Below are 27,743 nucleotides of genomic sequence, written 5' to 3' on the forward strand. Positions count from 1 at the left end.
CGTAGGGACCCTTACCTGAATTTTAACTGTAGATGTAACTACTTTCTTAATCCAGTGACTAAATATCTGGGTTTCTGGTTCTGGACTGAGGGCGTAGCTAGAGGCATAGACATCAGCTCCGCAGCACTGTGCGAATGCAAAGAGATTAAAAAAAAACATATTTTTAAAGCAAACCATTCATCTGTGCGATAAATTCAAGCTGCTCGAAGGCATCATGTATAGATGAAATAAATAAAATGATATATATGCAGCATTATATATCATTGCTGTACAGTATCTTTATCAATGACTTCGATTCCCAGTATTTATATCTACATTTGTCTTGGCTTAATACCTGTTTTAAACTGAGGGTAACGTGCTATCGAGAATAATGGCAGTCGATGCGTAGAGACCAATCAAATACTGATCGTTCTGTGCATTACAAGTGCCGTCGTCATGTCTAAACAGGTTATTAAATGACCTCCAATCACCAAACATGCAGCCAGTTAATTGCCATGATCATGTAGTGTAAATACTCCTTCATCGTGAATATCTTAGCAGATCATAGAGCACCTTAAGGTACCTTCACACTAAACGATATCGCAAGCGATCCGTGACGTTGCAGCGCCCTGGCTAGCGATATCGTTCAGTTTGACACGCAGCAGCGATCAGAATCCTGCTGTGATGTCGTTGGTCGGGGCTAGAAGGCCAGCGCTTTCTTTGGTCGCTGGATCTCCCGCTGACATCGCTGAATCGGTGTGTGTGATGCCGATTCAGAGATGTCTTCACTGGTAACCAGGGTAAACATCGGGTTACTAAGCGCAGGGCCGCGCTTAGTAACCCGATGTTTACCCTGGATACCATCCTAAAAGTAAAAAAAACAAACGCTTCATACTTACCTTCTGCTGTCTGTCCCTCGGTGCTGTGCTTTCCTGCACTCACTGTGAGCACTGCGGCCGGAAAGCAGAGCGGTGACGTCACCGCTCTGCTTTCTGGCCGCTGTGCTCACAGCCAGTACAGAGAAGCAGAGCGCCGAGGGACAGACAGCAGAAGGTAAGTATGAAGCGTTTGTTTTTTTTACTTTTAGGATGGTATCCAGGGTAAACATCGGGTTACTAAGCGCGGCCCTGCGCTTAGTAACCCGATGTTTACCCTGGTTACCGGCATCGTTGGTCGCTGGAGAGCGGTCTGTGTGACAGCTCTCCAGCGACGCTGCAGCGATCCGGATCGTTGTCTGGATCGCTGCAGCGTCGTTTAGTGTGAAGGTACCTTTAAGGTGCCCAGACACATTACGCTAAAGTTAACAGAAATGGATAATTTATATCGTAACAAATGTTTATCAGAGCTAAAGACACATTATTATGAACTGGAACCAAGTCAGATAATTTGGACATTACACTAATGACTAAACTCAAGAAAAAAACCATTTATGGCCACAGTGTGAACCTGCTCCTACACATTGCAGTCATACCAGCGTTTACTCCGGCTCATTTACATGGTTTTTCTGTAGTTTCTTGTTCTCTGAACAAACAGGGTTGTGGCCTCCCTTTCTGAACTAGGCATTTCATCTTTATAGCTTCCCATGGATGGGTGTCTGACCAGTCGGGCCTCTGTCCTGCTCTGCTAGGGTCATGGTGGGATGGCTTTTACCCCTTTTTGATCAAAACAGTATCCAATGTTATTTACGTCTACTATTACTATTTACTTATTTACTTAATGTAGGATAAATGCTCATTTTGTTATTTTTCTTGGGTTTTATCCATGCAGTGGCCACAGTGTGAATGTGCTCCTGCACATTGTATGTATACCAGTTTATGCTGCAGCTCATGTCTTTGTTTTTTTATTATTTTTATTATTGTTATTATTATTATGTATTTATATAGCACCATTAATTCCATGGTGCTGTACATGAGAAGGGGTTACATCAAAATGCAAATATCACTTACAGTAAACAAACTAACAATGACGGTCTGGTACAGAGCAGAGAGGACCCTGGCCTTGTGGGCTTACATTCTACAGGATTATGGGAAGGACACAGTAGGTCTGGGGTTGCAGTAGCTCCGATGGTGTTGAGGTGGCCGTGTGGTCATTACAGGCTTTAAGCTTCTTTGAAGAGGTGGGTTTTCAGGTTTCTTTTGAAGGATCCAAATGTGGTGGATAACCGGACGTGTTGGGGCACAGAATTCCACAGGATGGGGCATATTCGGGAGAAGTCTTGGAGGCGATTGGGTGAGGAGCGAATAAGCGTGGAGGAGAGAAGGAGGTCATGGTTTTACAATACACTAATGACTGTGCCATTAAAGATGTTCCATGTTTAAAGGCCACCATACATATCAGACGAATGTCAGCTGAACTCATCAATATAGACTGGTTAAACTGACGGTCTAATGAGTTTGGCGGCACCAGACGACTGATGGTCGAGAATGATGTTGATTAGTCGTGTCCGCTTGACAACTGCAAATCGCATTTTTCTTTCTGAGCTAAGCCGCCAGATGAAATTTCAGCTGCTGGCTTTCTTATAGAGAACACTGGAACGCTCGGCTGAACAAGCCCTCTTGTCTATGGGAATGTCGGCTAAGATGGCTGTCGGCTAAATGATCTGCAAAGAATCGTTAGACAGACAGCCATATGCCGTTTATGGCCAGCTTAAGATCTTTTGGCTAAGGAAGATCTTTCCATGAAAGAAGGTTCTTAGTGAAAGATGGTTTGTTCTGTTACAGGAAATGTAGAATAAAACAAGTGTTCACCAGCCATTAGGTCAACTTACTTTTTTCAGTGTTAATGGCCAATTTACGGCTTTATACCTTTACTTACAGGCAAATCCCGGCATTGGAAACTAACTGGAGTTTCCTTGAGCCTACTCATTTTTAATCAAACCTTTTGGCATTAGAAACTAACTGGGATTTCCTTGATCCTACTAATATTTAATCAAACCTTTTGTATAGAAAACTTACAAAGCAACATTACCAGCTCATAAACAAGTGTAGCTAAAAAAAAGCAGACCCAATTTTCTAATCTTGGCTGAACCCTTTCTAATGCAATTTAGATAGTTATTAACAAATGATTTTCATAAAGAACAAGAGCAAGAGAGCAGTATCTTCAGTGCTAGGAATAATTTCCAGTGTGCACATGTAATAACATTGGAATAAAGGCAGAACATGTACCTTCTTCTAAATTTGTCACCAAAAATTCCTTCCTGTCCAAGTTAGTTTTAATAATTGATGCCCAATAAGTGAACTATGGATCTCACCATTGACATTGTTGTCATTTCTTACAGATGCAAAATTAAATTGGCCAATGGAATAAAATGAATTATAATACATAAAAGCATTGCTTAAGATCAGCAATCCCCATACACATTGGATGTAAATTTGGTTGAATTTGGGGAAACTAGCCAGCCATTTGATGCATATGGCGGCCTTCTAACGCTCCCACTTCAGATGATGTCAGGTCAAGAGAAGGAATGGGAAGTTGGAATTTCACCACCCGATCATTCTGTTTTCAGGAGCACTAAGTGTTGTTTTGAAGCAGCTTTAGTCTCTCTCCCCTTTGAAAACACATGAGCATTCAGCCGAGCATCCATTTGTATGGTGAAGTAAGGAGAGTATGCTCAGCTGACAGTAATCTCATGTGGACGACGAACCTCTAAATTCTGTTGCTGATTTGGGTTACAAGATGTGTATAGTTGAGGGTACAGTGAAGAACACTCAGGGTCAGCCGACATTGAATGGAGGCACCACTGCATAAGTTTAGGGTGCCGACCTCCGCGGTCAGGCAGGGACACGTCAGGGTCAGGTTAGGAATTTGCCTCATCTGTATTTTAACATGTGGTTTGCAGGTTTAACGTCTTCTTTGGTTTGTTCATCTCCATGTGAATGTTAGGGCTCAGTCACAACACTGTGGTTTTCACGGAAAGCACTCTTACCTTTGATAGTCTATGGGGCCATTCACATGTCCATTATTTTTCACAGACCGAGCGGTGACATGTCCGATTTTGATCGTAGGGTAGGATAAAAATTTGCAATGCAAGTCTTCGGCTCTGTGAAAAATATACACTCACATTCTGATTATATCATATTGTAGGGATTTCACTCACTCAGGTGCACTGGCTAACACTCAGGAAGCAAGTTCCTTTAAAAGTTCACAGGGTTTATTACTTCATAAACCACATGGCAAAATAACAGAAAGCAAATAGCCTTTGGCTCAGGAAAAGAAAAGCAAATGTCCAGTCCTTCAGGCTCAGTCCTGGAGCCTTAACACACTCAGGAGGGTCTCACCTCCACACATATCTGCTGTGTAAAGCATTAGTCTGTCATATATAGAGCTAACCACACCCAGTATCCCATCACATGATTAGACATGTGGTCTGACATCACCACAGGTCCTGAAACACATATATACATGGTTATGTGAAATAAAGAAAACACTCCGGGCTACATCACAGCGACAAGCCACCTACGTGACACATACCTCCCGTCGACTACACACCCTTTAACCAAGCTACAATATTTATATGATATCCGTTTATGTCCGATTTTGATCCGAGGGTTTCATTAAAATCGGCAATGCAAATCTATGGGTCCTCTCTAAGGAGAGAAACTGACGACACTTGGACCACACTAGGATTAAAATAAATAGCCAGTTTTTCTCGCACATGAAAAATACTGATGTCTGAATGAACCCTTATTCTGATGATAAAGCCACCTTTATTTCTACACCTAAACGATGCTCTTGCTCCTTTATACAGTTCTTGGAGCTAAGAGTTCATGAGCCAGATCTTTCTAATGTTACCACATCTAGAATAGTGAGTCGATATATGCAGTCCAAAAATGGATCACTCATGAAATTGGATGGAAATCGTAGTACCATCTGTACCCTGGAGAGGTCTGATCGACAGGCATATTCCCAAATATGTTCACTTTTTAGTAGAATGGACAAAAAATCCTGCGTCCTCAGATTTCATATTTCTGAGATGTCTTATCGCAACAGCCTTGTTTACTGTGCCATACATTCCATGCTTTAAATTTTCTTTAGTATTTGTGTATCTGTTGACTATCTGCTCTAAAGTTTGTAGTTCTTAATCCATTTAAAGAGAGGCCGCTTGTAAATCCACAGGCAGAGATAAGGAGTCACTGTTTGACGGAGTCTGAACCCTTTTCAAATGAAAAATGTCACTGACAGAAGGGAAAACTGAATTATATTTTATAAAGGTTTTCAGAGATTTTCACGATTCTTGTCCTATCAGATAAATGTGTCATGTCCATAGACCTTGTTGTTGTTGTTTTTTTTTTCTTTTTTTTCTGAGGAAAAGCATCAGTTGAATCTTAGAGCTGCATGGGATGAAAGAGGGGTTTTTTTTCCAAAGAATTTGGTAACTCGAATATAAGAGGAAAGGAAATAAACAAGATTTCTTTTTGGAGTTTAATCTATTTATTATTTACTGTTTACATGCATTTATTTTCCTTGCGCGAGTCAACAATCATATGAAATGTACTCGGGATAAGTTAGTTTGTGAAGAGACTGAGATAGTAGAATATGCCGCCTTTTATCGGGAAACATGTGCCATCTTTTTATAAAGTAGAGATTCAGATCTCGCAATGAACGATTCTTAGTGGGAATGTTGCAGTTTATTATTTTAAGCTAAGAATCACATTTTAGGTTTCTAGTGGATATTTACATTTATTTATATCCCAAAGCTTCAATGGGACCAACATATTCCACAGCGTTGTACTTTCACTTTGTCTATGTTCACATGTCCACTAGGTATTTCCGTTGTTGGGTCCGTTTTGGGATGACAAAAATGGAAATAAAATGATCTGGTACAGGATCCATTCATCTGGATGAAGGCGGAAATGTACTAACTATTTGACTGCATTTTAGCTACAAATCTGTTTATAGCTGAATCAAAAACGTAGTTGTGGAGATACGAGTGTCAGTGGGTGCTCTCGTCTACTGGCCTGGCTGTCTTTAGAAGACCGCACGGACCAGAACTCATTCCGCTGAACACCCTTTTCTGTGGACAGTACACTACTCAGACAACACAGGGTGATGGTACCACACTCTGGTAAAACCTTATTGGATCATCAACAGTCAATAACATATAGTACATTCCCAGCAAGTAGACAAGATGGTGCAAATGACAGAGTCTCATCCCTCCACTGGCACGGCGGGAATTAGAACCACTGTGACTTCAGGGCATCCAGGGACAACTACCCCAAACAGCAGATCCCCAATTTTGGTGGCACCCATAGAGAGAAGGTAGAAGCAAGCTTAGGAAACAGACCGAGCACAACAAGGTATTTGGCCAGGTGACCTGATTGTCCCAACCTGGGATCTCCAAACGTCTTTGTATGGCAGTATAGCAAATCTGTATTCCATCAGCTAAAGCCCTCATTCCTGGACTGACGTCATGTAGAATCACACCGGTGCCTGGGGCAGGCCTATTTTATAACCCACTGGATTTGAAGAAGGTGGTGGGAGGAATCCCTTATTGTTTGATTGTTCAATTAGACTGCATATTTGTCCTCCAAATTGTTGAGCCTTGTACACACAGGGGGCTGATGTAATACATAATCAGCAGACATTCCACAAATTAATACACAACAAGGGTCAACATACAGTCTCACGTGAAACAGTGGCTCATGTTCCATGACCTACTGAACAAAGGAGCAGTATATCTGGCATAATTAAAAATAATTATCCCCTGTACCAATGGTCAGACTGATGCTGTGGTGTCACACTAGTTTCCATTATTTTTTTTCCGCAAAAAAACAGATGACAACTGGATCCTTTTTCTTTTGTTTTTTTTTTAGTGAATCAAGTACTTCACACTCCTCTCTGCCCACTCATCAAGACCAGCACATCTTGCACACTATTCACATCCCACCAAGGACAATATCTTCAAGGAGTTTGTATGTACTCCCTGTGTCTGAATGGGTTCTCATCAGGTTCTCCAGTTTCCTCCCACACTCTAAAGATGTACTGAGAGGGAGTTTAGATTGTGCCCAATAGAGACAGTGATGATGTTGTCTGTAAGGTGCTGCGGAATATGATGGTGATATATAAGTGATTAAAATAAATATCTCTTTGAGTGGACAATGATCCACCCTCTCCCTAACGTTTCTAGAATTGCATTTAAAAGTTGTTGTGGTTGGCAATAATCTCAAAGAAGATTGACAGTATGCAGAATATATGGTGGGACAGAAAATCTGCCACAGGAAATCTTGTCTGGATAATGAGTGGTCTTCTTAAAGAGCTTGTATTTCAGAGACATACCATTGTACATATTATATGCAGAAGCAATATTTCCTTAACTGAAAACTTGGTTGATTTTTGTTAGTGATCTAGATTAATTGGTTTTAAAAAGTAATAACATGAAGTGTAAAAGTATAAGCGATAAAGGGGTCACTGTCAAATATTGGAGTTGAAGAAGTGGCCCAGTCATTTAGTGGCATTGTACATACTCCAGATCATTGAACCTGCTGTGAGGCTACCATATGGCTGTGTCTATTTGTTTTTGTTTTCTGACTCGATGTAATTTGGCACTTTGTCTAGGTGGGTTTTTCTTTACTTTACGGAATAACATAGAGACCCGAAAACATCCTGAATTACTTAAATTGTTTCTATTTTCTCTGGTTTTGCTTCTAAAAGACAAGTCAAGATAATCTGAGGCAAAAGACATATCCCATGAAAGAAGTGCAGGGCAGATATCAAACATAAGACCACATTCTTATTAATACATCTATCATGAAAAGCACAGGCGGTACTAGTTATAGAGATAACAAAGATCACATGAATACAGACAAATTGGGTGGAAGAAGACCTGGACAAGTGTTTTCCCAACCCCTTTGCCTGAATTCCTGTGATCTTTGTTGTCTATGTAACTAGTATCATCTGTGTTTTTCATTTTAGATGTATTAATAAAGATACTTTTTTTATTTCAAATATTTGCCTTGCACTTTTTTCTTTCGATATTTGTTGAGTTTTTATGGTGCTATAGACTAGTACATATAGGTGTCATATAAAAATATTGCTAAGCACCAGCTTAATGCAAAAATATCTAATAAAGGTGAGTATTGAGCAAATGTATGCGCTCAGAGGTTCCATACTATAGAATCAACAAGAGTGAAGAATCTTGCAAAATTTGTCTTTGGGTCCAATCACTAAGCCAGCTATGAATCCACCTAACAGTTGCCTTGTCCATTCCATACTTAGTCATTTTTTCAATACTTTGCTGAAGTCAAGATATACTAAATCTACAGCATTTCCCTGGGTGGATCAGGAAAATGCTGTAGATATAGTATATCTTGACTTCAGCAAAGCATTTGACAAAGTATCTCACACCATCCTTATTGAAAAAATGACTAAGTATGGAATGGACAAGGCAAATGTTAGGTGGATTCATAACTGGCTTAGTGATCGGACCCAAAGAGTGGTCGTAAATGGCTGCACATCCAGTTGGAAGAATATCTCAAGTGGGGTACCACAGGGTTCTGTCCTGGGCTCTGTATTATTCAACATCTTTATCAATGATTTAGATGAAGGAATTGAGGTAACACTGATTAAATTTGCTGATGACACAAAGCTAGGAGGGATAGCTAATACTAGAGAAGAGAGAGAGAGGATTCAAAAAGATATAAATAAACTGGAGCAGTGGGCAGCAACTAACAGAATGGGTTTTAACAAGGAAAAATGCAAATTACTACATATGGGAAATAAAAGTGAAAAAAGCATATACAGAACAAGAGGAATAGGGCTAAGCAACAGCACATGTGAAAAAGACTTGGGTATACTAATAGATCACAGACTGAGCATGAGTCAACAGTGTGATGCAGCAGCAAAAAAGGCAAATGCAATTCTGGGATGTATTAACAGAAGCATACAGTCTAGATCACGTGAAGTCATGATTGCTCTCTACTCCTCTTTGGTCATACCTCACCTAGAATACTGTGTCCAGTTTTGGGCACCACATTTTAAAAAAGACATCAGCAAACTGAAGCAAGTTCAGAGAAGAGCGACCAGAATGGTGACCGGTCTGCAAACCATGTCCTATGAGGAACGGTTACAGGATTTGGGAATGTTTGACTTGCAAAAAAGAAGACTGAGAGGAGACTTAATAGCTGTCTACAAATATCTCAAGGGCTGTCACATTGTAGAAGGATCATCATTATTCTCATTTGCACAAGGAAAGGCTAGAAGCAATGGGATGAAACTGAATGGGAGGAGACACAGATTAGATTCTATGATTGTGATTGCACCCAAAATTGGGTATAGCTTGAACAGTTCCTTGTCTTAAAGGAGTTGCCTCAACTTTGGAAGTTGTCCAATATGCATGGGATAGGGGATCTTGGTAGTCAATCACGTGCATGTCTGCATGTGTGATTCTGCTACTCAGCATGTCTGCTCTTCTTCTTCCTATCTCCTCAGTCAACAGGGTATGAATGGCTATGTAATGCTGATTGTCAGCTGGTTCCCACAGTTAGATGGCGGGAATCCGTCTGTCAACAGAGCAGCCCATGAGAGAAGCCACTACTCTGTCGATGTGACATCAATTGAAACCGCTGGCAGAGGTCAGCATTGGGCACAACAGGTAGATAGGCAGCAATTGTTAGTTTTTTTATGCATTGATTATATAGTAAACCTACAGAGAACAGGGAGCAAAATGCCCCAAGAATGGATCTAATACAAGAAGTAATCATATAAAAATATGTAAATTTTATTAGAAAACAAAATATAAGACAAAACAAATAAATACAGAGGTATGGTGATGATAGACAAGAAGAACAATTCTATGGGCATATGTACAAGCACATTGGCGCGACCAGACAATGCCAAATAAAGTGACATGTGCATAGGGTAGGTAGCCCGCACCTGTGTGCTACCAGCGGGACGTGTAGTGGGACAGACAAAGTGGCTATGCTACCGCAGCCCTACAAAAACCCCCGGGAGCAGTGCCTTTTAATGGGGGGGCAGAGTATAGCAGCAGCATATACAGTGGGGCAAAAAAGTATTTAGTCAGTCAGCAATAGTGCAAGTTCCACCACTTAAAAAGATGAGAGGCGTCTGTAATTTACATCATAGGTAGACCTCAACTATGGGAGACAAACTGAGAAAAAAAAATCCAGAAAATCACATTGTCTTTTTTTTTATCATTTTATTTGCATATTATGGTGGAAAATAAGTATTTGGTCAGAAACAAACAATCAAGATTTCTGGCTCTCACAGACCTGTAACTTCTTCTTTAAGAGTCTCCTCTTTCCTCCACTCATTACCTGTAGTAATGGCACCTGTTTAAACTTGTTATCAGTATAAAAAGACACCTGTGCACACCCTCAAACAGTCTGACTCCAAACTCCACTATGGTGAAGACCAAAGAGCTGTCAAAGGACACCAGAAACAAAATTGTAGCCCTGCACCAGGCTGGGAAGACTGAATCTGCAATAGCCAACCAGCTTGGAGTGAAGAAATCAACAGTGGGAGCAATAATTAGAAAATGGAAGACATACAAGACCACTGATAATCTCCCTCGATCTGGGGCTCCACGCAAAATCCCACCCCGTGGGGTCAGAATGATCACAAGAACGGTGAGCAAAAATCCCAGAACCACGCGGGGGGCCTAGTGAATGAACTGCAGAGAGCTGGGACCAATGTAACAAGGCCTACCATAAGTAACACACTAAGCCACCATGGACTCAGATCCTGCAGTGCCAGACGTGTCCCACTGCTTAAGCCAGTACATGTCCGGGCCCGTCTGAAGTTTGCTAGAGAGCATTTGGATGATCCAGAGGAGTTTTGGGAGAATGTCCTATAGTCTGATGAAACCAAACTGGAACTGTTTGGTAGAAACACAACTTGTCGTGTTTGGAGGAAAAAGAATACCGAGTTGCATCCATCAAACACCATACTTACTGTAAAGCATGGTGGTGGAAACATCATGCTTTGGGGCTGTTTCTCTGCAAAGGGGCCAGGATGACTGATCCGGGTACATGAAAGAATGAATGGGGCCATGTATCGTGAGATTTTGAGTGCAAACCTCCTTCCATCAGCAAGGGCATTGAAGATGAAACGTGGCTGGGTCTTTCAACATGACAATGATCCAAAGCACACCACCAGGGCAACGAAGGAGTGGCTTCGTAAGAAGCATTTCAAGGTCCTGGAGTGGCCTAGCCAGTCTCCAGATCTCAACCCTATAGAAATCCTTTGGAGGGAGTTGAAAGTCCGTGTTGCCAAGCGAAAAGCCAAAAACATCACTACTCTAGAGGAGATCTGCATGGAGGAATGGGCCAACATACCAACAGTGTGTGGCAACCTTGTGAAGACTTACAGAAAACGTTTGACCTCTGTCATTGCCAATAAAGGATATATTACAAAGTATTGAGATGAAATTTTGTTTCTGACCAAATACTTATTTTCCACCATAATATGCAAATAAAATGATAAAAAAACAGACAATGTGATTTTCTGGATTTTTTTTTCTCAGTTTGTCTCCCATAGTTGAGGTCTACCTATGATGTAAATTACAGATGCCTCTCATCTTTTTAAGTGGTGGAACTTGCACTATTGCTGACTGACTAAATACTTTTTTGCCCCACTGTATATATGTAAAATGTCAGGGTAATGTAGACACACCAAGCATGATACCATCAATTAGTGCCTCCATGGAATAAAGCAATCATAACAACTCTAGTATGCCCACAAACATTAATCGCCGTCCCAATGCTTACCCATGTCGTATAGGTGCCCAAAGAAGAAGTGTCCTCCTAGAAGCCCCGACGCGCGTTTCGCGTATAAATTTGCTTCCTCGGGGGGCTGTGTGGTCTCTAAATGTACCCAGCTTATATGGTGTGTGTCATCTAGAGTTGTTATGATTGCTTTATTCCATGGAGGCACTAATTGATGGTATCATGCTTGGTGTGTCTACATTACCCTGACATTTTACATATATATATGCTGCTGCTATACTCTGCCCCCCCATTAAAAGGCACTGCTCCCGGGGGTTTTTGTAGGGCTGCGGTAGCATAGCCACTTTGTCTGTCCCACTACACGTCCCGCTGGTAGCACACAGGTGCGGGCTACCTACCCTATGCACATGTCACTTTATTTGGCATTGTCTGGTCGCGCCAATGTGCTTGTACATATGCCCATAGAATTGTTCTTCTTGTCTATCATCACCATACCTCTGTATTTATTTGTTTTGTCTTATATTTTGTTTTCCAATAAAATTTACATATTTTTATATGATTACTTCTTGTATTAGATCCATTCTTGGGGCATTTTGCTCCCTGTTCTCTGTAGGTTCATTATATTGTTAGGGAGTTTTGGTCCCGTTTTGTCCCTGGTGGTATGCCATGGGCATGCTGTATAAGAGGGATATTTTCACTTCTAGGTACGTCCGTAGTGCCAGTTTTTGTTTGTATATTGATTATATAGTACTATCATATTCCATAGCATTTTACAGACATTATCATCACTGTCCCCAATGGGGCTCAGAATCTACATTCCCTATCAGTATGTCTTTGAAGTGTGAGAAGAAACTGGAGAACACAGCGGAAACCCACAAAAACACGGGGAGAACTTACAAACTCCTTATGCACAAAGTAACAAAAAAAAGTCCTGAATAAACACTTTAAGAATGAATGGAGAGAATGGGAGAGGGATTGACCGGCGCTCCCCTCAAAGTGGTGCAGAGTTATCCTCTATCTGTTGTATAGGTAATAACTCCCAAACTTGAAACAATCCCTTTAAACATGTAATCCAAATTCATCAACATTTTCATGCAATTTAATGCACTATTTTTCATACTCATGAAAGCAATTTCGACAAAATTATTCATTAACTTATGTACCATGTATTGGGCGGCTTAACTTTGTTTTACAGCGTGAATAAATAATAATATCCCACACATGGCCACTTATTATTTTGTTAGTATTTCATGTAATGTGTCCATGGAATTAATACAATGAAACACTAAACCATTGGCTTAGCAATATAGTTTCATATATTAAAAAAAGCAAAAAATAAGCCTTGCCCTTTATGAGGGGAGAAAATTCACCATACTCTTCCTGAGAGAACCCACCATACTCTTCCTGAGAGAACCCAACATACTCTTCCTGAGAGAACCTAACATATTTTTCCTGAGAGAACCCAACATACTCTTCCTGAGAAAACCTAACATACTCTTCCTGAGAGAACCCAACATATTCTTCCTGAGAGAACTTAACTTACTTTTCCTGAGATAACCCAACATACTCTTCCTGAGAAAACCTAACATACTCTTCCTAAGAAAACCTAACATACTCTTCCTGAGAGAACCCAACATACTCTTCCTGAGAGAACCCAACATACTCTTCCTGAGAGAACCCAACATACTCTTCCTGAGAGAACCCAACATACTCTTCCTGAGAGATCTTAACTTACTTTTCCTGAGATTTCCCAACATACTCTTCCTGAGAAAACCCAACATACTCTTCCTGAGAAAACCTAACATACTCTTCCTGAGAGAACCCAACATACTCTTCCTGAGAGAACCCAACATACTCTTCCTGAGAGAACCCAACATACTCTTCCTGAGAGAACCTAACATATTTTTCCTGAGAGAACCCAACATACTCTTCCTGAGAAAACCTAACATACTCTTCCTGAGAGAACCCAACATACTCTTCCTGAGAGAACCTAACTTACTTTTCCTGAGATAACCCAACATACTCTTCCTGAGAAAACCTAACATACTCTTCCTGAGAGAACCCACCATTCTCTTCCTGAGAGATCCCAACATACTCTTCCTGAGAGAACCCAACATACTCTTCCTGAGAGAACCCAACATACTTTTCCTGAGAACCCAACATACTCTTCCTGAGAAAACCTAACGTACTCTTCCTGAGAGAACCCAGCGTACTCTTCCTGAGAGAACCTAACATACTCTTCCTGAGAGAACCCAACATACTCTTCCTGAGAGAACCTAACATACTCTTCCTGAGAGAACTTAACATACTCTTCCTGAGAGAACCTAACATACTCTTTCTCAGAGAACCTAACATATTCTTCCTGAGATAACCCAACATACTCTTCCAGCGATAACTCAACATACTTTTCCAGCTCTGCTTTACCACAGTTGCCATACTTTAATGTATGAAAGTACTGGCCCTCATGGAGGGAGTTCTCCTCATGAATACAGTGGACTTGTAACTATGAGTCCTCTCTAATCTTGGTTAAAGTGGATTACTACTATTGGGGATAGTAAAGAGTCCATGACAATTATTGCCCAGAGGACTCCATTCTCACTAGATGTTCTAGAACTATGAGTTTGCTAAATTCTAGATTATCCTCTATATTTTTTTCGATAGCCTTTTATGACTGCTAAAATTTAATTCAGTAGCTTATTTCCTTTTTTTTTCTACTAGAATGACACAGGGACCTTGTATGATCAGGCTTTGACCTTGTAAGATGGAGATCAGAGAACGAGCTACATTAGTTCTGTGTATGTGACTGCAGAATGCTGAGACAGTGCAGAGATCTGAATCTCAGCTCCACACGATTTGGAAGTTGCACTTAAAAATAAACCGTCTGCCTTTTATAAAGAGAAAGTGACAGCAATTCAAGCAGGCAAATCTGTATCCAGATGAATATGTCTACGCCAGCTCTTCTAAATGACAGCTCGTATATGACAGTAGGTAGATATTCCTTCACATGGACAAATAGACTGATAAAATAAAAAAAAAGGGAAATAGTTCCCATTCTCAAAAAAAATGCAAATCCGGAAATGTCTCTTCTTAATCACTTATTTAGATCAACCAATTTATATCACTATCACAGTTTCCACAAAGTTGTCAGCCTGGTTTCCTACAAGTCATGGGTTCTAATTATAGTGGATACAGGAGTTGAAGTTAAACCTGAAAAGCCTGGGTTGGGATAAAAAGGTCCCTTTGGACGAGATGAGAAGACCAATACAATAAAGACCGATGTGTCATGTCTGTCAGATACCATAGGTTTATAAAGGCTACCTCTGACAGATTTGGCACAAGCAACTTCGTCTAAAAGATTCCAGTGGAACCCCGACCTTCTTCCTTTAACCCCCTGTATGTGGATCATCTGATTTTACAATGGGGTCTACTTAATTACTTCCACAGAAGAGCTTCTGTCCGAAAAAAGAGAACCAGAGGTAGGAAGGGTCACCAAGCAGGGTCAAAGCCAATAGGTCATGTCAGGAACAGAATTGTAAAATAAGAGGACAGTCAAAATGCCTACCAAGGTCAAAGAGCTGGAATAAACAGAACAAACACAGGAGTGCATCACAGCAAGGTAAACCGGGACAGCAATGCTGTTGCCCCACCCAATGCTCTTAGAAAGGAGTTATAAAACCTAGATTAAAATTAAACCCATAGCTTCCTTATGAAGCAGCTGTAAAATTCCCAAGGAAGCAATCAATAAAGGTGCGCCGCTGTCCAGTAATCAAAGCGGAAACAGAGGAAGCACGAATCGGCACAAATGTTACACTGTGATAGTTGGAGGCACTGTAGGATATTTTTCATTGGGACCCAAAAGCTTTAAGTTATACCACTGTACAGAATGCCAAAGTTTCTAGATTCAAAGAAGAAATAATTTGCCTGCTTGCTATAGCATATTTATAGGCTAGTTTCACACTAGCGTTCGGCAGGGCTGCGGAGGGCTGAGGACTTCTTCCGTGAAGCCCTGCCCGCTGCCGCACTTCTTCATTCAGCTCCGCCTATGTCGGCCTGCATTCTGCGTACCCTATCTTTAACATTGGGTATGCAGGCCATGAGGATGTATGCGGATGCCTCCACATGTGTCGTTTTCACGCTGCATCGACCGCAACAAAATGCAACATGTTGCGTTCAGCGCAGGTCGGCGCAGCTAGAAAATGATGCATGCAGAGGCATCTGCATACATCCGCATGGCCTGTGTACCCAATGTTAAAGATAGGGTATGCAGGACACATGCAGCCGTCTGAGAAGCAGAATGAAGAGGCGTGGCGGTGGGTGGGGCTTAACGGAGGAACTACGCAGTACTCCGCAAAGCCCTGATCTGCAAATGTGAAATCAGCCATACACAGACTCTGTCATTTTATTAGAGAAAAGTACCATCCTCTTCAGTTCCCAACAGCTTTTATTCCCCCTTTTCTTGCATCCAGAAGTACAACCCCTGGCAAAAATTATGGAATCACCGGCCTTGGAGGATGTTCATTCAGTTGTTTAATTTTGTAGAAAAAAAGCAGATCACAGACATGGAGTAACAGTTAGAAGGCCCCCATAACACAATAAACCATTGGCCGAACACATGCATATCATCCCACATTAGTCTGCATACGGAAAACTGGTTTGTCGGAGGGCACAACTTTGCACCTTCACACCAGGAAGGTGTATCACAAGTTATCAAAATGATGACGATGGGAAGGAAACATCTTTAACCTGCTGGTTTCTAGTACACAACTACCTAAGATATTTTTTGGATCCATGTTTTTTCTTAAACCAATACCCAGTGGGAAAAAATGAAAATCGAGTCATGTTGATTTTATTTCTTCTTTTTTATCTAATATATACCAGATGCAGAACTCCGGCATCGCTGATTTTGCCAAGTATTTAAAAAATATTATATAATTGCCATCATTCTTATATTCATCATTTAGCTCTGAGAATAATTTCATAGAAACATGATTGTTCTTCCCATAAGCATTTGAATAATCTTGAAAGTTATGGAAACAAATGGGGGAAGAGACAGATTACATGCAGATGGTGACCTGGTTGGAATCCTTTTGTTACTTAACATTTATTCTTTAGATATTGAGATCCTATATTCGGTTTGGACAGAGAGAGGGAACAATGTGTTCAATCAAGCAACTCTCCTACCATGTGCACTCATACAGTATGAGCTGTTTATATTCTCTTTATGCAGGAAGTATTTTGAGATGGGAAATATTGGTTAAGACTAGAGTAGTGATGAGTGAACATGCTCAGATAATGTCTCATCCGATCATGCTTGGGCGTGCTCGTATATATTATGTTCGAGTCCCCGCAGCTGCTAGACCGCCTGATCACATGGGGGAATTCCCTAACAAAAAGGCAATCCTCATGTGTTCAGGCTGTCTAACAGCCACAAATCATGCAGCCGCAGGGTCACGAACATAATATACGAGCATGCCCAGATGCATGGCTAAGACCTGAGCTTGCTCGGATAAGATGTTATCTGAGCACGTTCGCACTAGTTGAGAGTAATTGTCGTTTATTTTTTTTCCATAAATTTATAGTACATGTGAAAATAAGAACTTTGTACTATATCCTATCAGAGAAATATGTTTCTTTCTCTACTTGAACTGATCATTCATGCACCAAATTTTCATTTCATATGTTGAATCTGTTTTCAGTGAAAATAGTCTTTCCCATTAATGAGAAAAGAGTTGATAGTTGGCACTCATAAAGTTGTATGGAGAACTGTAACTGTCACTCCAGGAGAACTGTGTCTTCCTCCACCTCCTCCCCCTACAGAGAGTTTTAGAAGCACCAACCATCATCTCCTATCTCACTAATGGGGAAATCCATCTTCACTGAATACAGATTTTACCCATGAATTGACAGTGAAATTTAAATCCAGGAGGAAAAAGAAGCACATTTTTCCAATAACATATATTAAAAAATTGCTTATTTCCATGTATACTATTGATTTATTAAATACAAATTAAAGCAATTACTCTTAAAGAAAAAAATAAGTATTTTTTATCATTAGGGAATATGTAAAGGGAAAATATCAGAAAATAAGATGCAATTTAAATGAGATTACCATGTATACTCGAGTATAAGCTGACTCGAGTATAAGCTGAGGCACCTACTTTTGCCACGGAAAACTGGGTAAGCTTATTGACTCGAGTATAAGCCGGGTATGGATTGTCCCCTCATCCCTGTCCTGCTATGCATGGCTCCCCTGTCCTGTCCTGGTATGAATGCTTCCCCCATGCCATCCCTGTCTGCATACCTCCCCCTTGTGATGAATATGTGCTCCACGCCCATGGGAGTGGAGACGTGTCCATATTCATCACCTTAATAAGTGGTACCACGTGACTGCTGAGCACAGGAAGAGCTGCAGGCAGGTGTCGGCGGCCGGAAAGAGATGCAGTGACAGCACCGAGGGCACGCAGGTAGTTGAGTATGCTGTGTGTGCCGACTCCTGCCACTCGCTGCTCCGCCGCCCACCTCCCCCGCCTGCTTTCTGTACCATGACTCGTGCATAAGCCGAGGGGGGGCATTTTCAACACAAAAAAAGTGCTGAAAAGCTCAGCTTATACACGAGTATATACAGTATTTACAATTTTTGGTGATGTGTTTTACTTTTTATATGACTGTGTATAAAACAATTTTTACCACATTATATTTTTCTACATTGGTCAGTGGAGCTCTTACTAAACACTTTCAGTGGGGAAAATAAGTATTTGATACACTGTCAATTTTGCAAGTTTTTCCACTTACAAAGTGTTAGGTGTCGAGTTCCCGCCTCTGCACAGGGGAATTTCAAACCACCTCCGCTGCAGTCACCCATTCTTCTACAGCCGCAGTGGAGCCTGCTCGGCGGAGACATCGGTCCCAGCATCTGGCTTAGGCTGATACTGGGCGACTGGTTACTACTGTGCTTCCCGGCTCTGCCTTTGTAACCAGTACTGGTCAGCGGCGAGCAGACTTCTCTGGAAATAAGTCCTGCTTTTCCCCTTATGAGCATGCCCAGGGTAAGACCTCTCATTGGAGGTCGGAGGTCACATGCTCAGATACTGTAGCAGCTCCCATTGGTCCTCTAGGAAGATCCTGAAGTTGCTGCAGCTATAAAAGGTTCACATGGCTGCACGGCCATGCGCTAGTATCAAACCAATGTGTATGAGCTCAGCGCCAATGGGGTCATGTCTGGATGCAGTTAGGGTTTGGCTGAAATAAGCCCCTAAAATACCGGCATCTCCGGTGAGGAGTTTTTATGAGGGTATTCAGGGCCTTGGCTGAAATAAGCAGCTAGAATACCGTCACCTCCGGTGAGGAGTTGTTTGTCTGTTTTCTCTGACTGCATGACCACAGTTTGCTCTGGTGGTAGCGGTGTACTTCTGTGAGGTTAATAGGGCACAGCACCTTGTTCCTAGTGACTCTGTGGAGTTAACAGAGTTTGCTTATATCTCCATATAGCGCCGCCATTTGCCAGCAGCAGGTTCCTCTCCTGTACGGTGGACCCCGGGTAGGAACGCACCTAATAATATATATATATATATATATATATATATATATATACACTTGGTGCATTCTGCCAATCTTAGCGCAAAGAATTCAGAGATCTGTAATTTTTATCCTAGGTACACTAAAACCGAGAAGGACAGAATCTAAAGATAAAAAACAGAACATCACATTACGCTGGAGAGATCTGAAGCGGCCAGCAATGAGTCTAATTCTAAATCCCATTGAACACCTGTGTTGTTCCAATACACACCAAGGAAATAAACATGTGTATAACAAAACCTGTGTAATTGCAATAATTTTCTGGGAGAAATACTTATCCTTCTGAAACAATTTCAAGGGTGCCAACACTTTCAGCCATAACTGTATGTCTCCGCAAAGACATTTTAGAACATCCTTTCACACAGATTGATCAGCTAAGGGAGCTATGAGCCGGCTGTGAGAGTCAGATTCCACATACAGAAGGCAGAGATGGTTTTCTATCATCTCTGCCTTCCAGATTGCTATATACGCATCTCAGGACAAATACTATGTATGAGAAAATTCTTCCCGTCCCAATGATCACTTGAGTGAAATCCCCACAAAAGAAGAAGCAAAACATATTTGGATAAGCAAACAGGAGAAAATCTTTAGAGCTCTTAAAATTGAATGCACAACGTAGAACCAAAAAATGTAAAAGGCGAAAATTTGTCCCAGTCTTGAATTGGTTAATTTTGTGTACTATACACTTAAACTTAAAGAATTTGTCTGATACTATAAGTTATCTCCCGATTATCCATCAATAATAATATTGGGATTGGAGGGAGTCCTAACCATCAGGAAGCTACCCCTTACCCTTTGGTTAGATGATAATTTCAAAACTTAGTACAACCCCAAATTTTGTACCAGGACCCCGAATTGTAGGTTCCACCTCTGTCTCCAAATTTTAATTATGATGGATGAGCCATGTCTGCCTTTTATAGGCAATGTCATAAACACAAATCTGATCACGGAGACAGTCACATGCAAAAAAACAAGGTCCTTTCAATACATTGAGTCAGTGGTGAGGAATGTACAGCAAGATGATATTGCTTTTCCACTTGGCATGAGCAGATAATCACAGGGATAATGAGACAAGCATAGCCACATTGTATAAACGTATCCTCTCGAAATTATAAACTGCTGAGATTCACACGTGTAAGTTTGGACATTTCGGTGATCAAATCACATTTGCTTACATGTCCCCACAGCAGAAGCAGACGAGAGTTGAGATAAAATTAGTTTTGAATGATGTCAGCCTCGCTCTTATCGACTCCCTTGTCTTTTATGATGTGTTTTAATTTGCTTTGTTTCCAGTTGGGCTTTGCCTATGAATACGAGGAGACTACAGATTTCCTGACCTCTAAATCAGGCTAATCCAATAAATATGAGTGTGCTTCTCATCTGGATAATCTTTTATGGACCATTTTAATCTATTTCTTATATATTTCATATCTGATATCTGCCTTTTTTGCTAATAGCTTAGACGTTGTTGTGGTCCAAAGTATGCAAAATAAAAAATAAATCATATTTTTAAATAATCTTAATGAAAAATATCCTATCATTTTGTGTATAAATCTCCTATGAAGGCCTATACTAATGTCAAATACTTTTTTGGGAGAGTAAGCTGCTCCAAAGTAAACTGATTGCAGCTTGTTCGGCGGCTTGGTCTCGGCAATCAGTTTACATTCAAGCTGATGGACTATCTGGGAAATGCAGAGACACTTTTGGTCTTCCGGAGTCAGGAATGGCCTAAAAGCCACACACATTAGAATACATGGCCAAATAGGCAGCAATCCTGACCCACTCCAGATTCATACGTCGAGATTTCCATCGGTGACAACTTTCTTGTACCAGGCTTCTGTGGCTGTGGCCCCATTTGGCTCATGTTCTCGCTACAACTGCGAGACCCTCTCAGTTTAGACTTAGGGCCCCCATAAACATTAGACTAATGTTGGACGAACCTGATGATATCGACAGGTTCAGCCTACAGTCTTCTGTGTATAGGGCTCCTCAAACTGATATCTGGAGGAGATGTTGATTGGACATATCCATTATCCAGTTTCGGATTGCTGATGGCTTTGTTCTCCTGGAGATTAGCAGTCCCCAGACTTGTCTAGTAGAGAACACAGGAGAGCGTGGCCGGATAAGCGCTGGTGTGTATGGGAGGATTAGAAGGGATTGTCTGTTGGCTGAATGATTGGCTGAACCACCATTTAGTCGACAATTTTATGACCCCAATATACATTAGACTAATGTTGGTTGAAACCGCCGATATCGACGGGTCTGGACGATGGCCTGATTTGTATGGGGACATCGCTGATTGATGGTCGGGAAAGATGTAAAACAGATGTGTTCGATTTTGGACTTTGATCACATTGTTCTACGGTAGATAAGACACTGGCCACCATGAAAGTCGTTGGCTTTCTCTTATAGAATACAGGTGCTATCGGTTGAACTAGCGCGTGCTCCTGTGTATGGGACAGTCATCTGAGATGGCTATTGACTGAACAATCGGCCAAAGCATCGTTCGTCCAATGGCCATTTAACGTGTATGGAGGGCTTAGGAAGCTCTTTGGTAGTTGCTCTGGCTTAAATAGGTTACCTAAACTTCCCTCTACTGACTCTGGTTAGTGTATGTGGGGATAGGTTTTATAGACCAGATTACCTCTTTAACTCAGTATATTGACACTGTAGTCTCCATACTTTCACACTGTGGACTCCATGGATGCAGTATAATAATGTAAACTGTGTTTTACAATTAAAATATACAAAAATGTGTATGTCATAACGAATCTGCAGATGCTCGCCTTGACAACCATACTAAATACATTCTCATTCCGTTGGCATCGATAATAAGGAATTTGTAAAACAAACAAAGGGGACGGATGAGACTGTTGTCAAGGAAAGTGAAAGTGTTCAGCACATGTCTACATTTCTGTGTCTGCAGGAGAATTGGAAGCTTTCCAGAAGGATGGAGAACGCAGGATCCAGAGCCGACAACAGCTTCCAGTTGGAACAACATGGGGGCCCTTCGCTGGCAAGATGGACTTGAACAATGATAACAACATTTTGGTATGTGGTAATTAGAATCTGCCAATGCATTAAATGTATGTTAATGTTTCAATAGTCCTATTAATCCTAAATGATGACTAACACAAGACATATTTGTTCAACCTCTTCTTAAGGAAATGAGTAGATGCGATAGTTTGCAAAGCTGCAGGGAATTGTAAGTATCATTGAACTTTCAGTCTGACATTAGATTACAGGCTTGTGTTCTGTCAAAGGGTGTACAGTTCAGCCTATGCAGTCTCTATGATGCCCATGTAGAGAGGAAGCCCAGTATTCCATCCATATTGCTATTGGGTGCTGAGAACCTATGCAGGATTTTTATCCTGCATAGGTTCTCAGCACCCAATAGCAATATGGATGGAATACTGGTAGAAGGCTCAAGAAAACTAGAAAGATGAGAAAAAAAACACTAGTTCGTGGATGGGTAAAACATAGAAAGGGGTGTCAATTAATTATATGGGGCTATCTCTCACCTATGTATGCCATTGATCAATGTCATGTTGGAACATTGGTAACATGATGAACACAGAGGAAACATCATCTGTGAGTCATAAAAGGGTGTATCGTAACCCACAAAAAAGATACTTGTGGCAAGTGACTAGCTTCAAAGACAGGTGCACAGAGAGTCATCTTCTACAGAATAGTTAGGACACGTTATTCGGTCGAATCCTTGGCCCACTAATGGTTCTTATCCTTTTGAATGTCACGTCTGACTCTGGTCCTACACATGAATTGGCCACATGTTCAGTCAGCAGACAGCTATCTCTTCTGACTCCCCAGGGACATATGATCATTCATGTGTTTTCAATGGAAAAAGAGAAAGCCGCTGCCAGATATTTCTGACAGATATCTAACAGAGGATCCAACATCCCAATTTTTCACTCCTTCAATATCATTTTTTGATAAAGACTCTAAAGTCCATTAGACACACTCTATGTTTGGCCACTTCCACCAAAATGTAATCTACTGTATATGGAAGCCTGAAGCCCTAAACCAATAAACAGCATATCCTAAAACAGCCTGTGTATCTTCATGATGGGTACATCTGAATTCCCTATGCCTATCCCACTCTATACTTAGGTCACACCAGTATCAATCGAGTTAGTAGGACTTTAATAGAGAATTGCCATAAAATCAATGAATAGAACACTAAGGCACGAGAAGATTTAGAAGACTCCAGAAAAGAAGTTTATGTTAATGTTCTTCTTGCCCATATCTTGGCCATTTTCAAATTAATGATTTTGAGGTGGTGGCATGGCAGATGTGTGATAAGTTTGGGAGGAATGACATAGAAGAGCATAGAGCATATCACCAAGGTCTGTGCTGGAAAATAACAGGGTGGATTAAGAGCCCGACTTCACGTTAAGCATTTTTTCTTATGAAAATATTAGAATGTAAATTTCTAAATATGTGGTTCCAACTGGCTGAACTGTTCAATTATGAATTTGTGAAGGCAGCTACAGTACAATGCACCATATTACTGACGTCTTAAGCCGTTCCTGACTCTACATCCAGGCTCTTTGAATATGACAGATGCCGTGCTATCGCTGCTTGTCGTTGGTCTGTATATTTAGGTATAGATTTTCTATAAATCCTGGTATCCCTGCATATAATAGGTTCTTCATATTTAAGGCAAGGTTTGGGGTAACATCCTTCTTCTTCATTTTTGTGTAGACGGGAAGCGACAATTCTCTTGAAATTTTGAAAATTTGAAGTCTAAAGAATTCTTCCATATCCCGGGTCTTCATTTTCTTTTCTTTTTTTATACAGTATTTCTTTTAAGTGTTTAACTGTTTATTTTTTATGTTTATTGTGATTTATATTATGGTTAAGTGTTTATTACTTTTTGTGTGATGGAGAACTGAAATTGTAAAAAAAATGTGTTTAGATTGAAGAAAACCTATATATTCCAAATATATTACAATATATACAATATAAGGATGCCCTGTCAATGTGTATGGCTGCACGGTATCCTGAGCAGATACGTTATAAGTGCATACTATGTAGCAGACAAGTATTAGATTACATTACATTATAGCACTGACTTCAGAAATCCATATGATCCAGATATTCAATGCATACACACACAACACTCTGGGTTTGATTTAGTGTTTGCAAAGTACTCGATATAAAACCACATCTGTACATGGTATTCATTCTGTAGAGCATTCAGTACAGATGGAATGTGCAGAAGAGATGTTCCATAGTTAAATAAGGCTCAGATACATATTTAGATACAAAGTCCATATAGTCGCAGCGAAAAAATATTGAAATAACAATGATATAGTATTGTTTTGCAGCAAAATCCACTAAAGAACCTAATGAGAAATTTGGTACCGAGTAATAAAATATTGTTGACTGCTCTTTTCATGTCGACCTAATAGAAAGAGGCTTCCAGCTCATCAAAAGCAATGGGTGGCATGAACACTCATTGATTTTATTGGCCACCCTACCACGAGCAAATAACCATTATCAACATTACCCAATGCAAAAAGGTCAAAACACAACTATTCACCAGTGCCTACTTTGATTTTAGGACAATGATTTGGTTCTACAAGCGATTAGTGACCTTATTGGTATTTTCCGCATCATCAACTTTGATCTTGATCTTCTAACATTCTTCCAAGTGCAGACTCTTCAACAAAATGAACTAGCGCGGGAATTGATGAAAGTTGGGACTTGTGCTTTGATTAAAGCTGGGACTCACTTATGGAGAAAAGTGAAAACAGTTCCCGTAATTTATTTTCAAGAGAATAATCTTAACAACAGTTGCAATTTTGACTTTACTAGGACTATGACACCTAGTAGAAATCCAATATACATACTAAACCTCCTTACCGCCAACTTCTATTTTTTCTTGCCCTTCATACAGGTGCAAGTTTAGTTAACTGTGCATGTGCTTACAACAAAGAGTTGAACAAGGTACTGCCAAATACTTCTATACAATATATCCTCTTGAGAAAAAATGGATTGGGCATGTCCGACCCTTCTTTTCCCTGACATCCACCGTTGAAGGAGAGTCAAGCCACCAGCATGCTAATGATATGGTTGGCAAGAGTGTTTGTCTAAGATTCATCTAAGCTATATAGTCACCTAGGATATTTTTGGCTAACAGAGAAGATCCTCTGGTGGAGATACTGTCTATTAACTACAGCTAAGACTTCCATTGACTGAGGCTCCCACCCTTGGATGACCACATATGTCCTATAACAACCAAAGTAGGCATAAAGTTCTTCACCAGGTCTCCTAAACAAGCAGAAAATAATGCTGGTTTCCCTCATATATAAAGATATTAGCTGATCTCGAGAAGGGGTTGTGGTTCCCCAGCAGTGGAGTGTGATTAGTCAGCAGTCTATGACAAGATTGTCCAAACTGTACAATCCTAATAATGTGTATATTTATTGACGAACAGATTGTAGATGGGATATATTTTTTGCACCAAGCGCATCATCTAGGAAGCCCATTGACTTTCTACCAATCGATTCTCCATGTTTAGCTTCGTCTTTATATACTAATCCTGGTTGTGAATCGTGTAAGTTGAAATGACTTTTCAGATGTGAGACCTTTTTAACAAAGGACATTTAGAAAGTTCTTGGTAAGAAAAGCTCCTTACCCTGAGCTGTTAGATGCCACAGATAGTATGTACTTTAAAAAGGATTCGGAGGCTGCTGATAATAGGTATGGAAGCCTGTCCAATACACATCAAGACCATGTAGTAAGTCATTTCTCAGAACTGCTGTCTAAAATGTAGAAGTAACAAAACCATTTCCATCATTGCTTTGCAGCAAAATCTACTAAAGAGCTAATATTTTAATAGAAATTTGTTCCTGAGTAATAAAGAATTGTTGACTGACTGCTCTTTAAGCTAATAGAAAGAGGCTTAAAGCTCATCCAAAACAATGGGTGGAATGCATACCCATTGGTTTTATTGGGCACCCTACCATGAGCGGTGCAGTACATTGCTACATTGAAATTGTCCACAAATAGTACATTACTTAGGATGCCTTAAAAGGATATTCTCAAGTTTGAAAGTTATCCCCTATCCACAAGATATGGGATAATTTTCCAATTGCTGGGGGTCCAACTGCTGATGCCTCCAACAATTCTGAACATGCAAACTGCCGCTCCATTCATTCCAATGAGTGAGTTAAAAACCAGCCTAGCAGAGCACTTGCCAATCTCCGGTGCTCCCATTAAGGCTAGAATCACACAACAGTTTTTTCCCCATCTGAAAAATATTTTCCGATTGTGCTAATCGGACTCTTATCAGAGTTTGATCATAGTGGGATTCATTTTTCTCTGAGGCGGAGAGAAAAAAAATAAAAACAAGTTTCTCCACCTTTTCCATTCAGTTAATCTGTGAAAATCAGACCACATTTAGATGTCATCTGAGTGAGATTCGATGTTTTCCACAGACCCCTAGACTTAGACCCATAGGGTAGCAATGCCGATTTTGATCTGACAAAATTCTCTCAGTCCAATGAATAAATGAGGCATGTGCACAGCCCCATAGTAGATGTACATAGTAACATAGGTATTAGTGCAATCAGTCAAAACCATGAAAAGCAGCCGCCCGATTTAACCTGTTGTGTGAATGGAGTGGCTGTGCGCAAGGTCTACCAGCGCTCTCAAGATCACTGGAGGTCCCACTGATCAAATTCCACCAATTGGAAAGCTATCCCCCTATCCTGTTGATAAGGTAAACTTTCAAGCTTGAGCATACCAGTCACAATCCATTTTTGGATTTGCGGCAGCTCTGGTTCCACTATGTTTTAAATGTAGGTTTTTTCCTTTCAGGCCAGTGGAGGTTAATGTCAGTTTTCCTTGCTGACATCCTGCTGCAGCTGCAGTTTTTAGGTGAGCTGATGTGGGTGGTGACCACTCCCACCATCCTTTATATGGTCACCTGATGCATCAGTTGACTGTCGGTGATAGAGCAATCTATGTTGACAAAGCCTGGAGTAAGGAGCTCTCTGGTGGCAGTGAATCTGCTGGTTTCGTGGAGTTCGTGGTCTGAGTGCCTTTCTTCTGTTGTGCGGTGCTTTGCAGCATAGAAGGCTATTAAGCTAAGTTTGGTGATTTTTCCTCATCTGTCTCGTGTTTGTCATTGTCCCCTGTGTTGTTCCATCTGGAGTGGTGAGGCTAACGCCCTTGCCAGAGAGTGCACTAGCCAGGGCAGTACTAGGTGACAATGAGGGATGAGATTAATAGCGGTGGGGGGGGGAGGACCCATTTAGGGCATATGGGGAGTGCAGGGTCAGGCTCAGGTTTGCGCTCAGGATGTGTTCATTCCTGTTAAGACTGGCTGAATACACCAAATAATATAAAGGAAGATGCATGGTGTGTTCGCAGCCCGGGGTCCACCGTGCAGAGATGACACCTGCTGCTCGGTAATGGCGGACTATATGGTGGTAAAGTGTGAACACACACAAGTTAACTTCACCAGGTATGTAAGAAGCT

At 40.9% G+C, this 27,743-nt stretch overlaps 1 protein-coding gene across 2 annotated transcripts in view; it reads left to right on the forward strand.

The window, feature by feature from the left end:
- The window catches only part of ZFPM2 (zinc finger protein, FOG family member 2), a 590,333-nt gene that overhangs the window by 258,035 nt on the left and 304,555 nt on the right, over positions 1 to 27,743 (forward strand). For both annotated transcript variants that reach the window (XM_069731765.1, XM_069731766.1), the window contains one exon: positions 22,162 to 22,286. In XM_069731765.1, the coding sequence (XP_069587866.1) occupies positions 22,162 to 22,286 (125 nt within the window). The remainder of the gene's footprint in view (positions 1 to 22,161; positions 22,287 to 27,743) is intronic.

The sequence above is a fragment of the Ranitomeya imitator genome, chromosome 6 (assembly GCF_032444005.1).
Source record: "Ranitomeya imitator isolate aRanImi1 chromosome 6, aRanImi1.pri, whole genome shotgun sequence".
Lineage (NCBI taxonomy): Eukaryota > Metazoa > Chordata > Amphibia > Anura > Dendrobatidae > Ranitomeya > Ranitomeya imitator.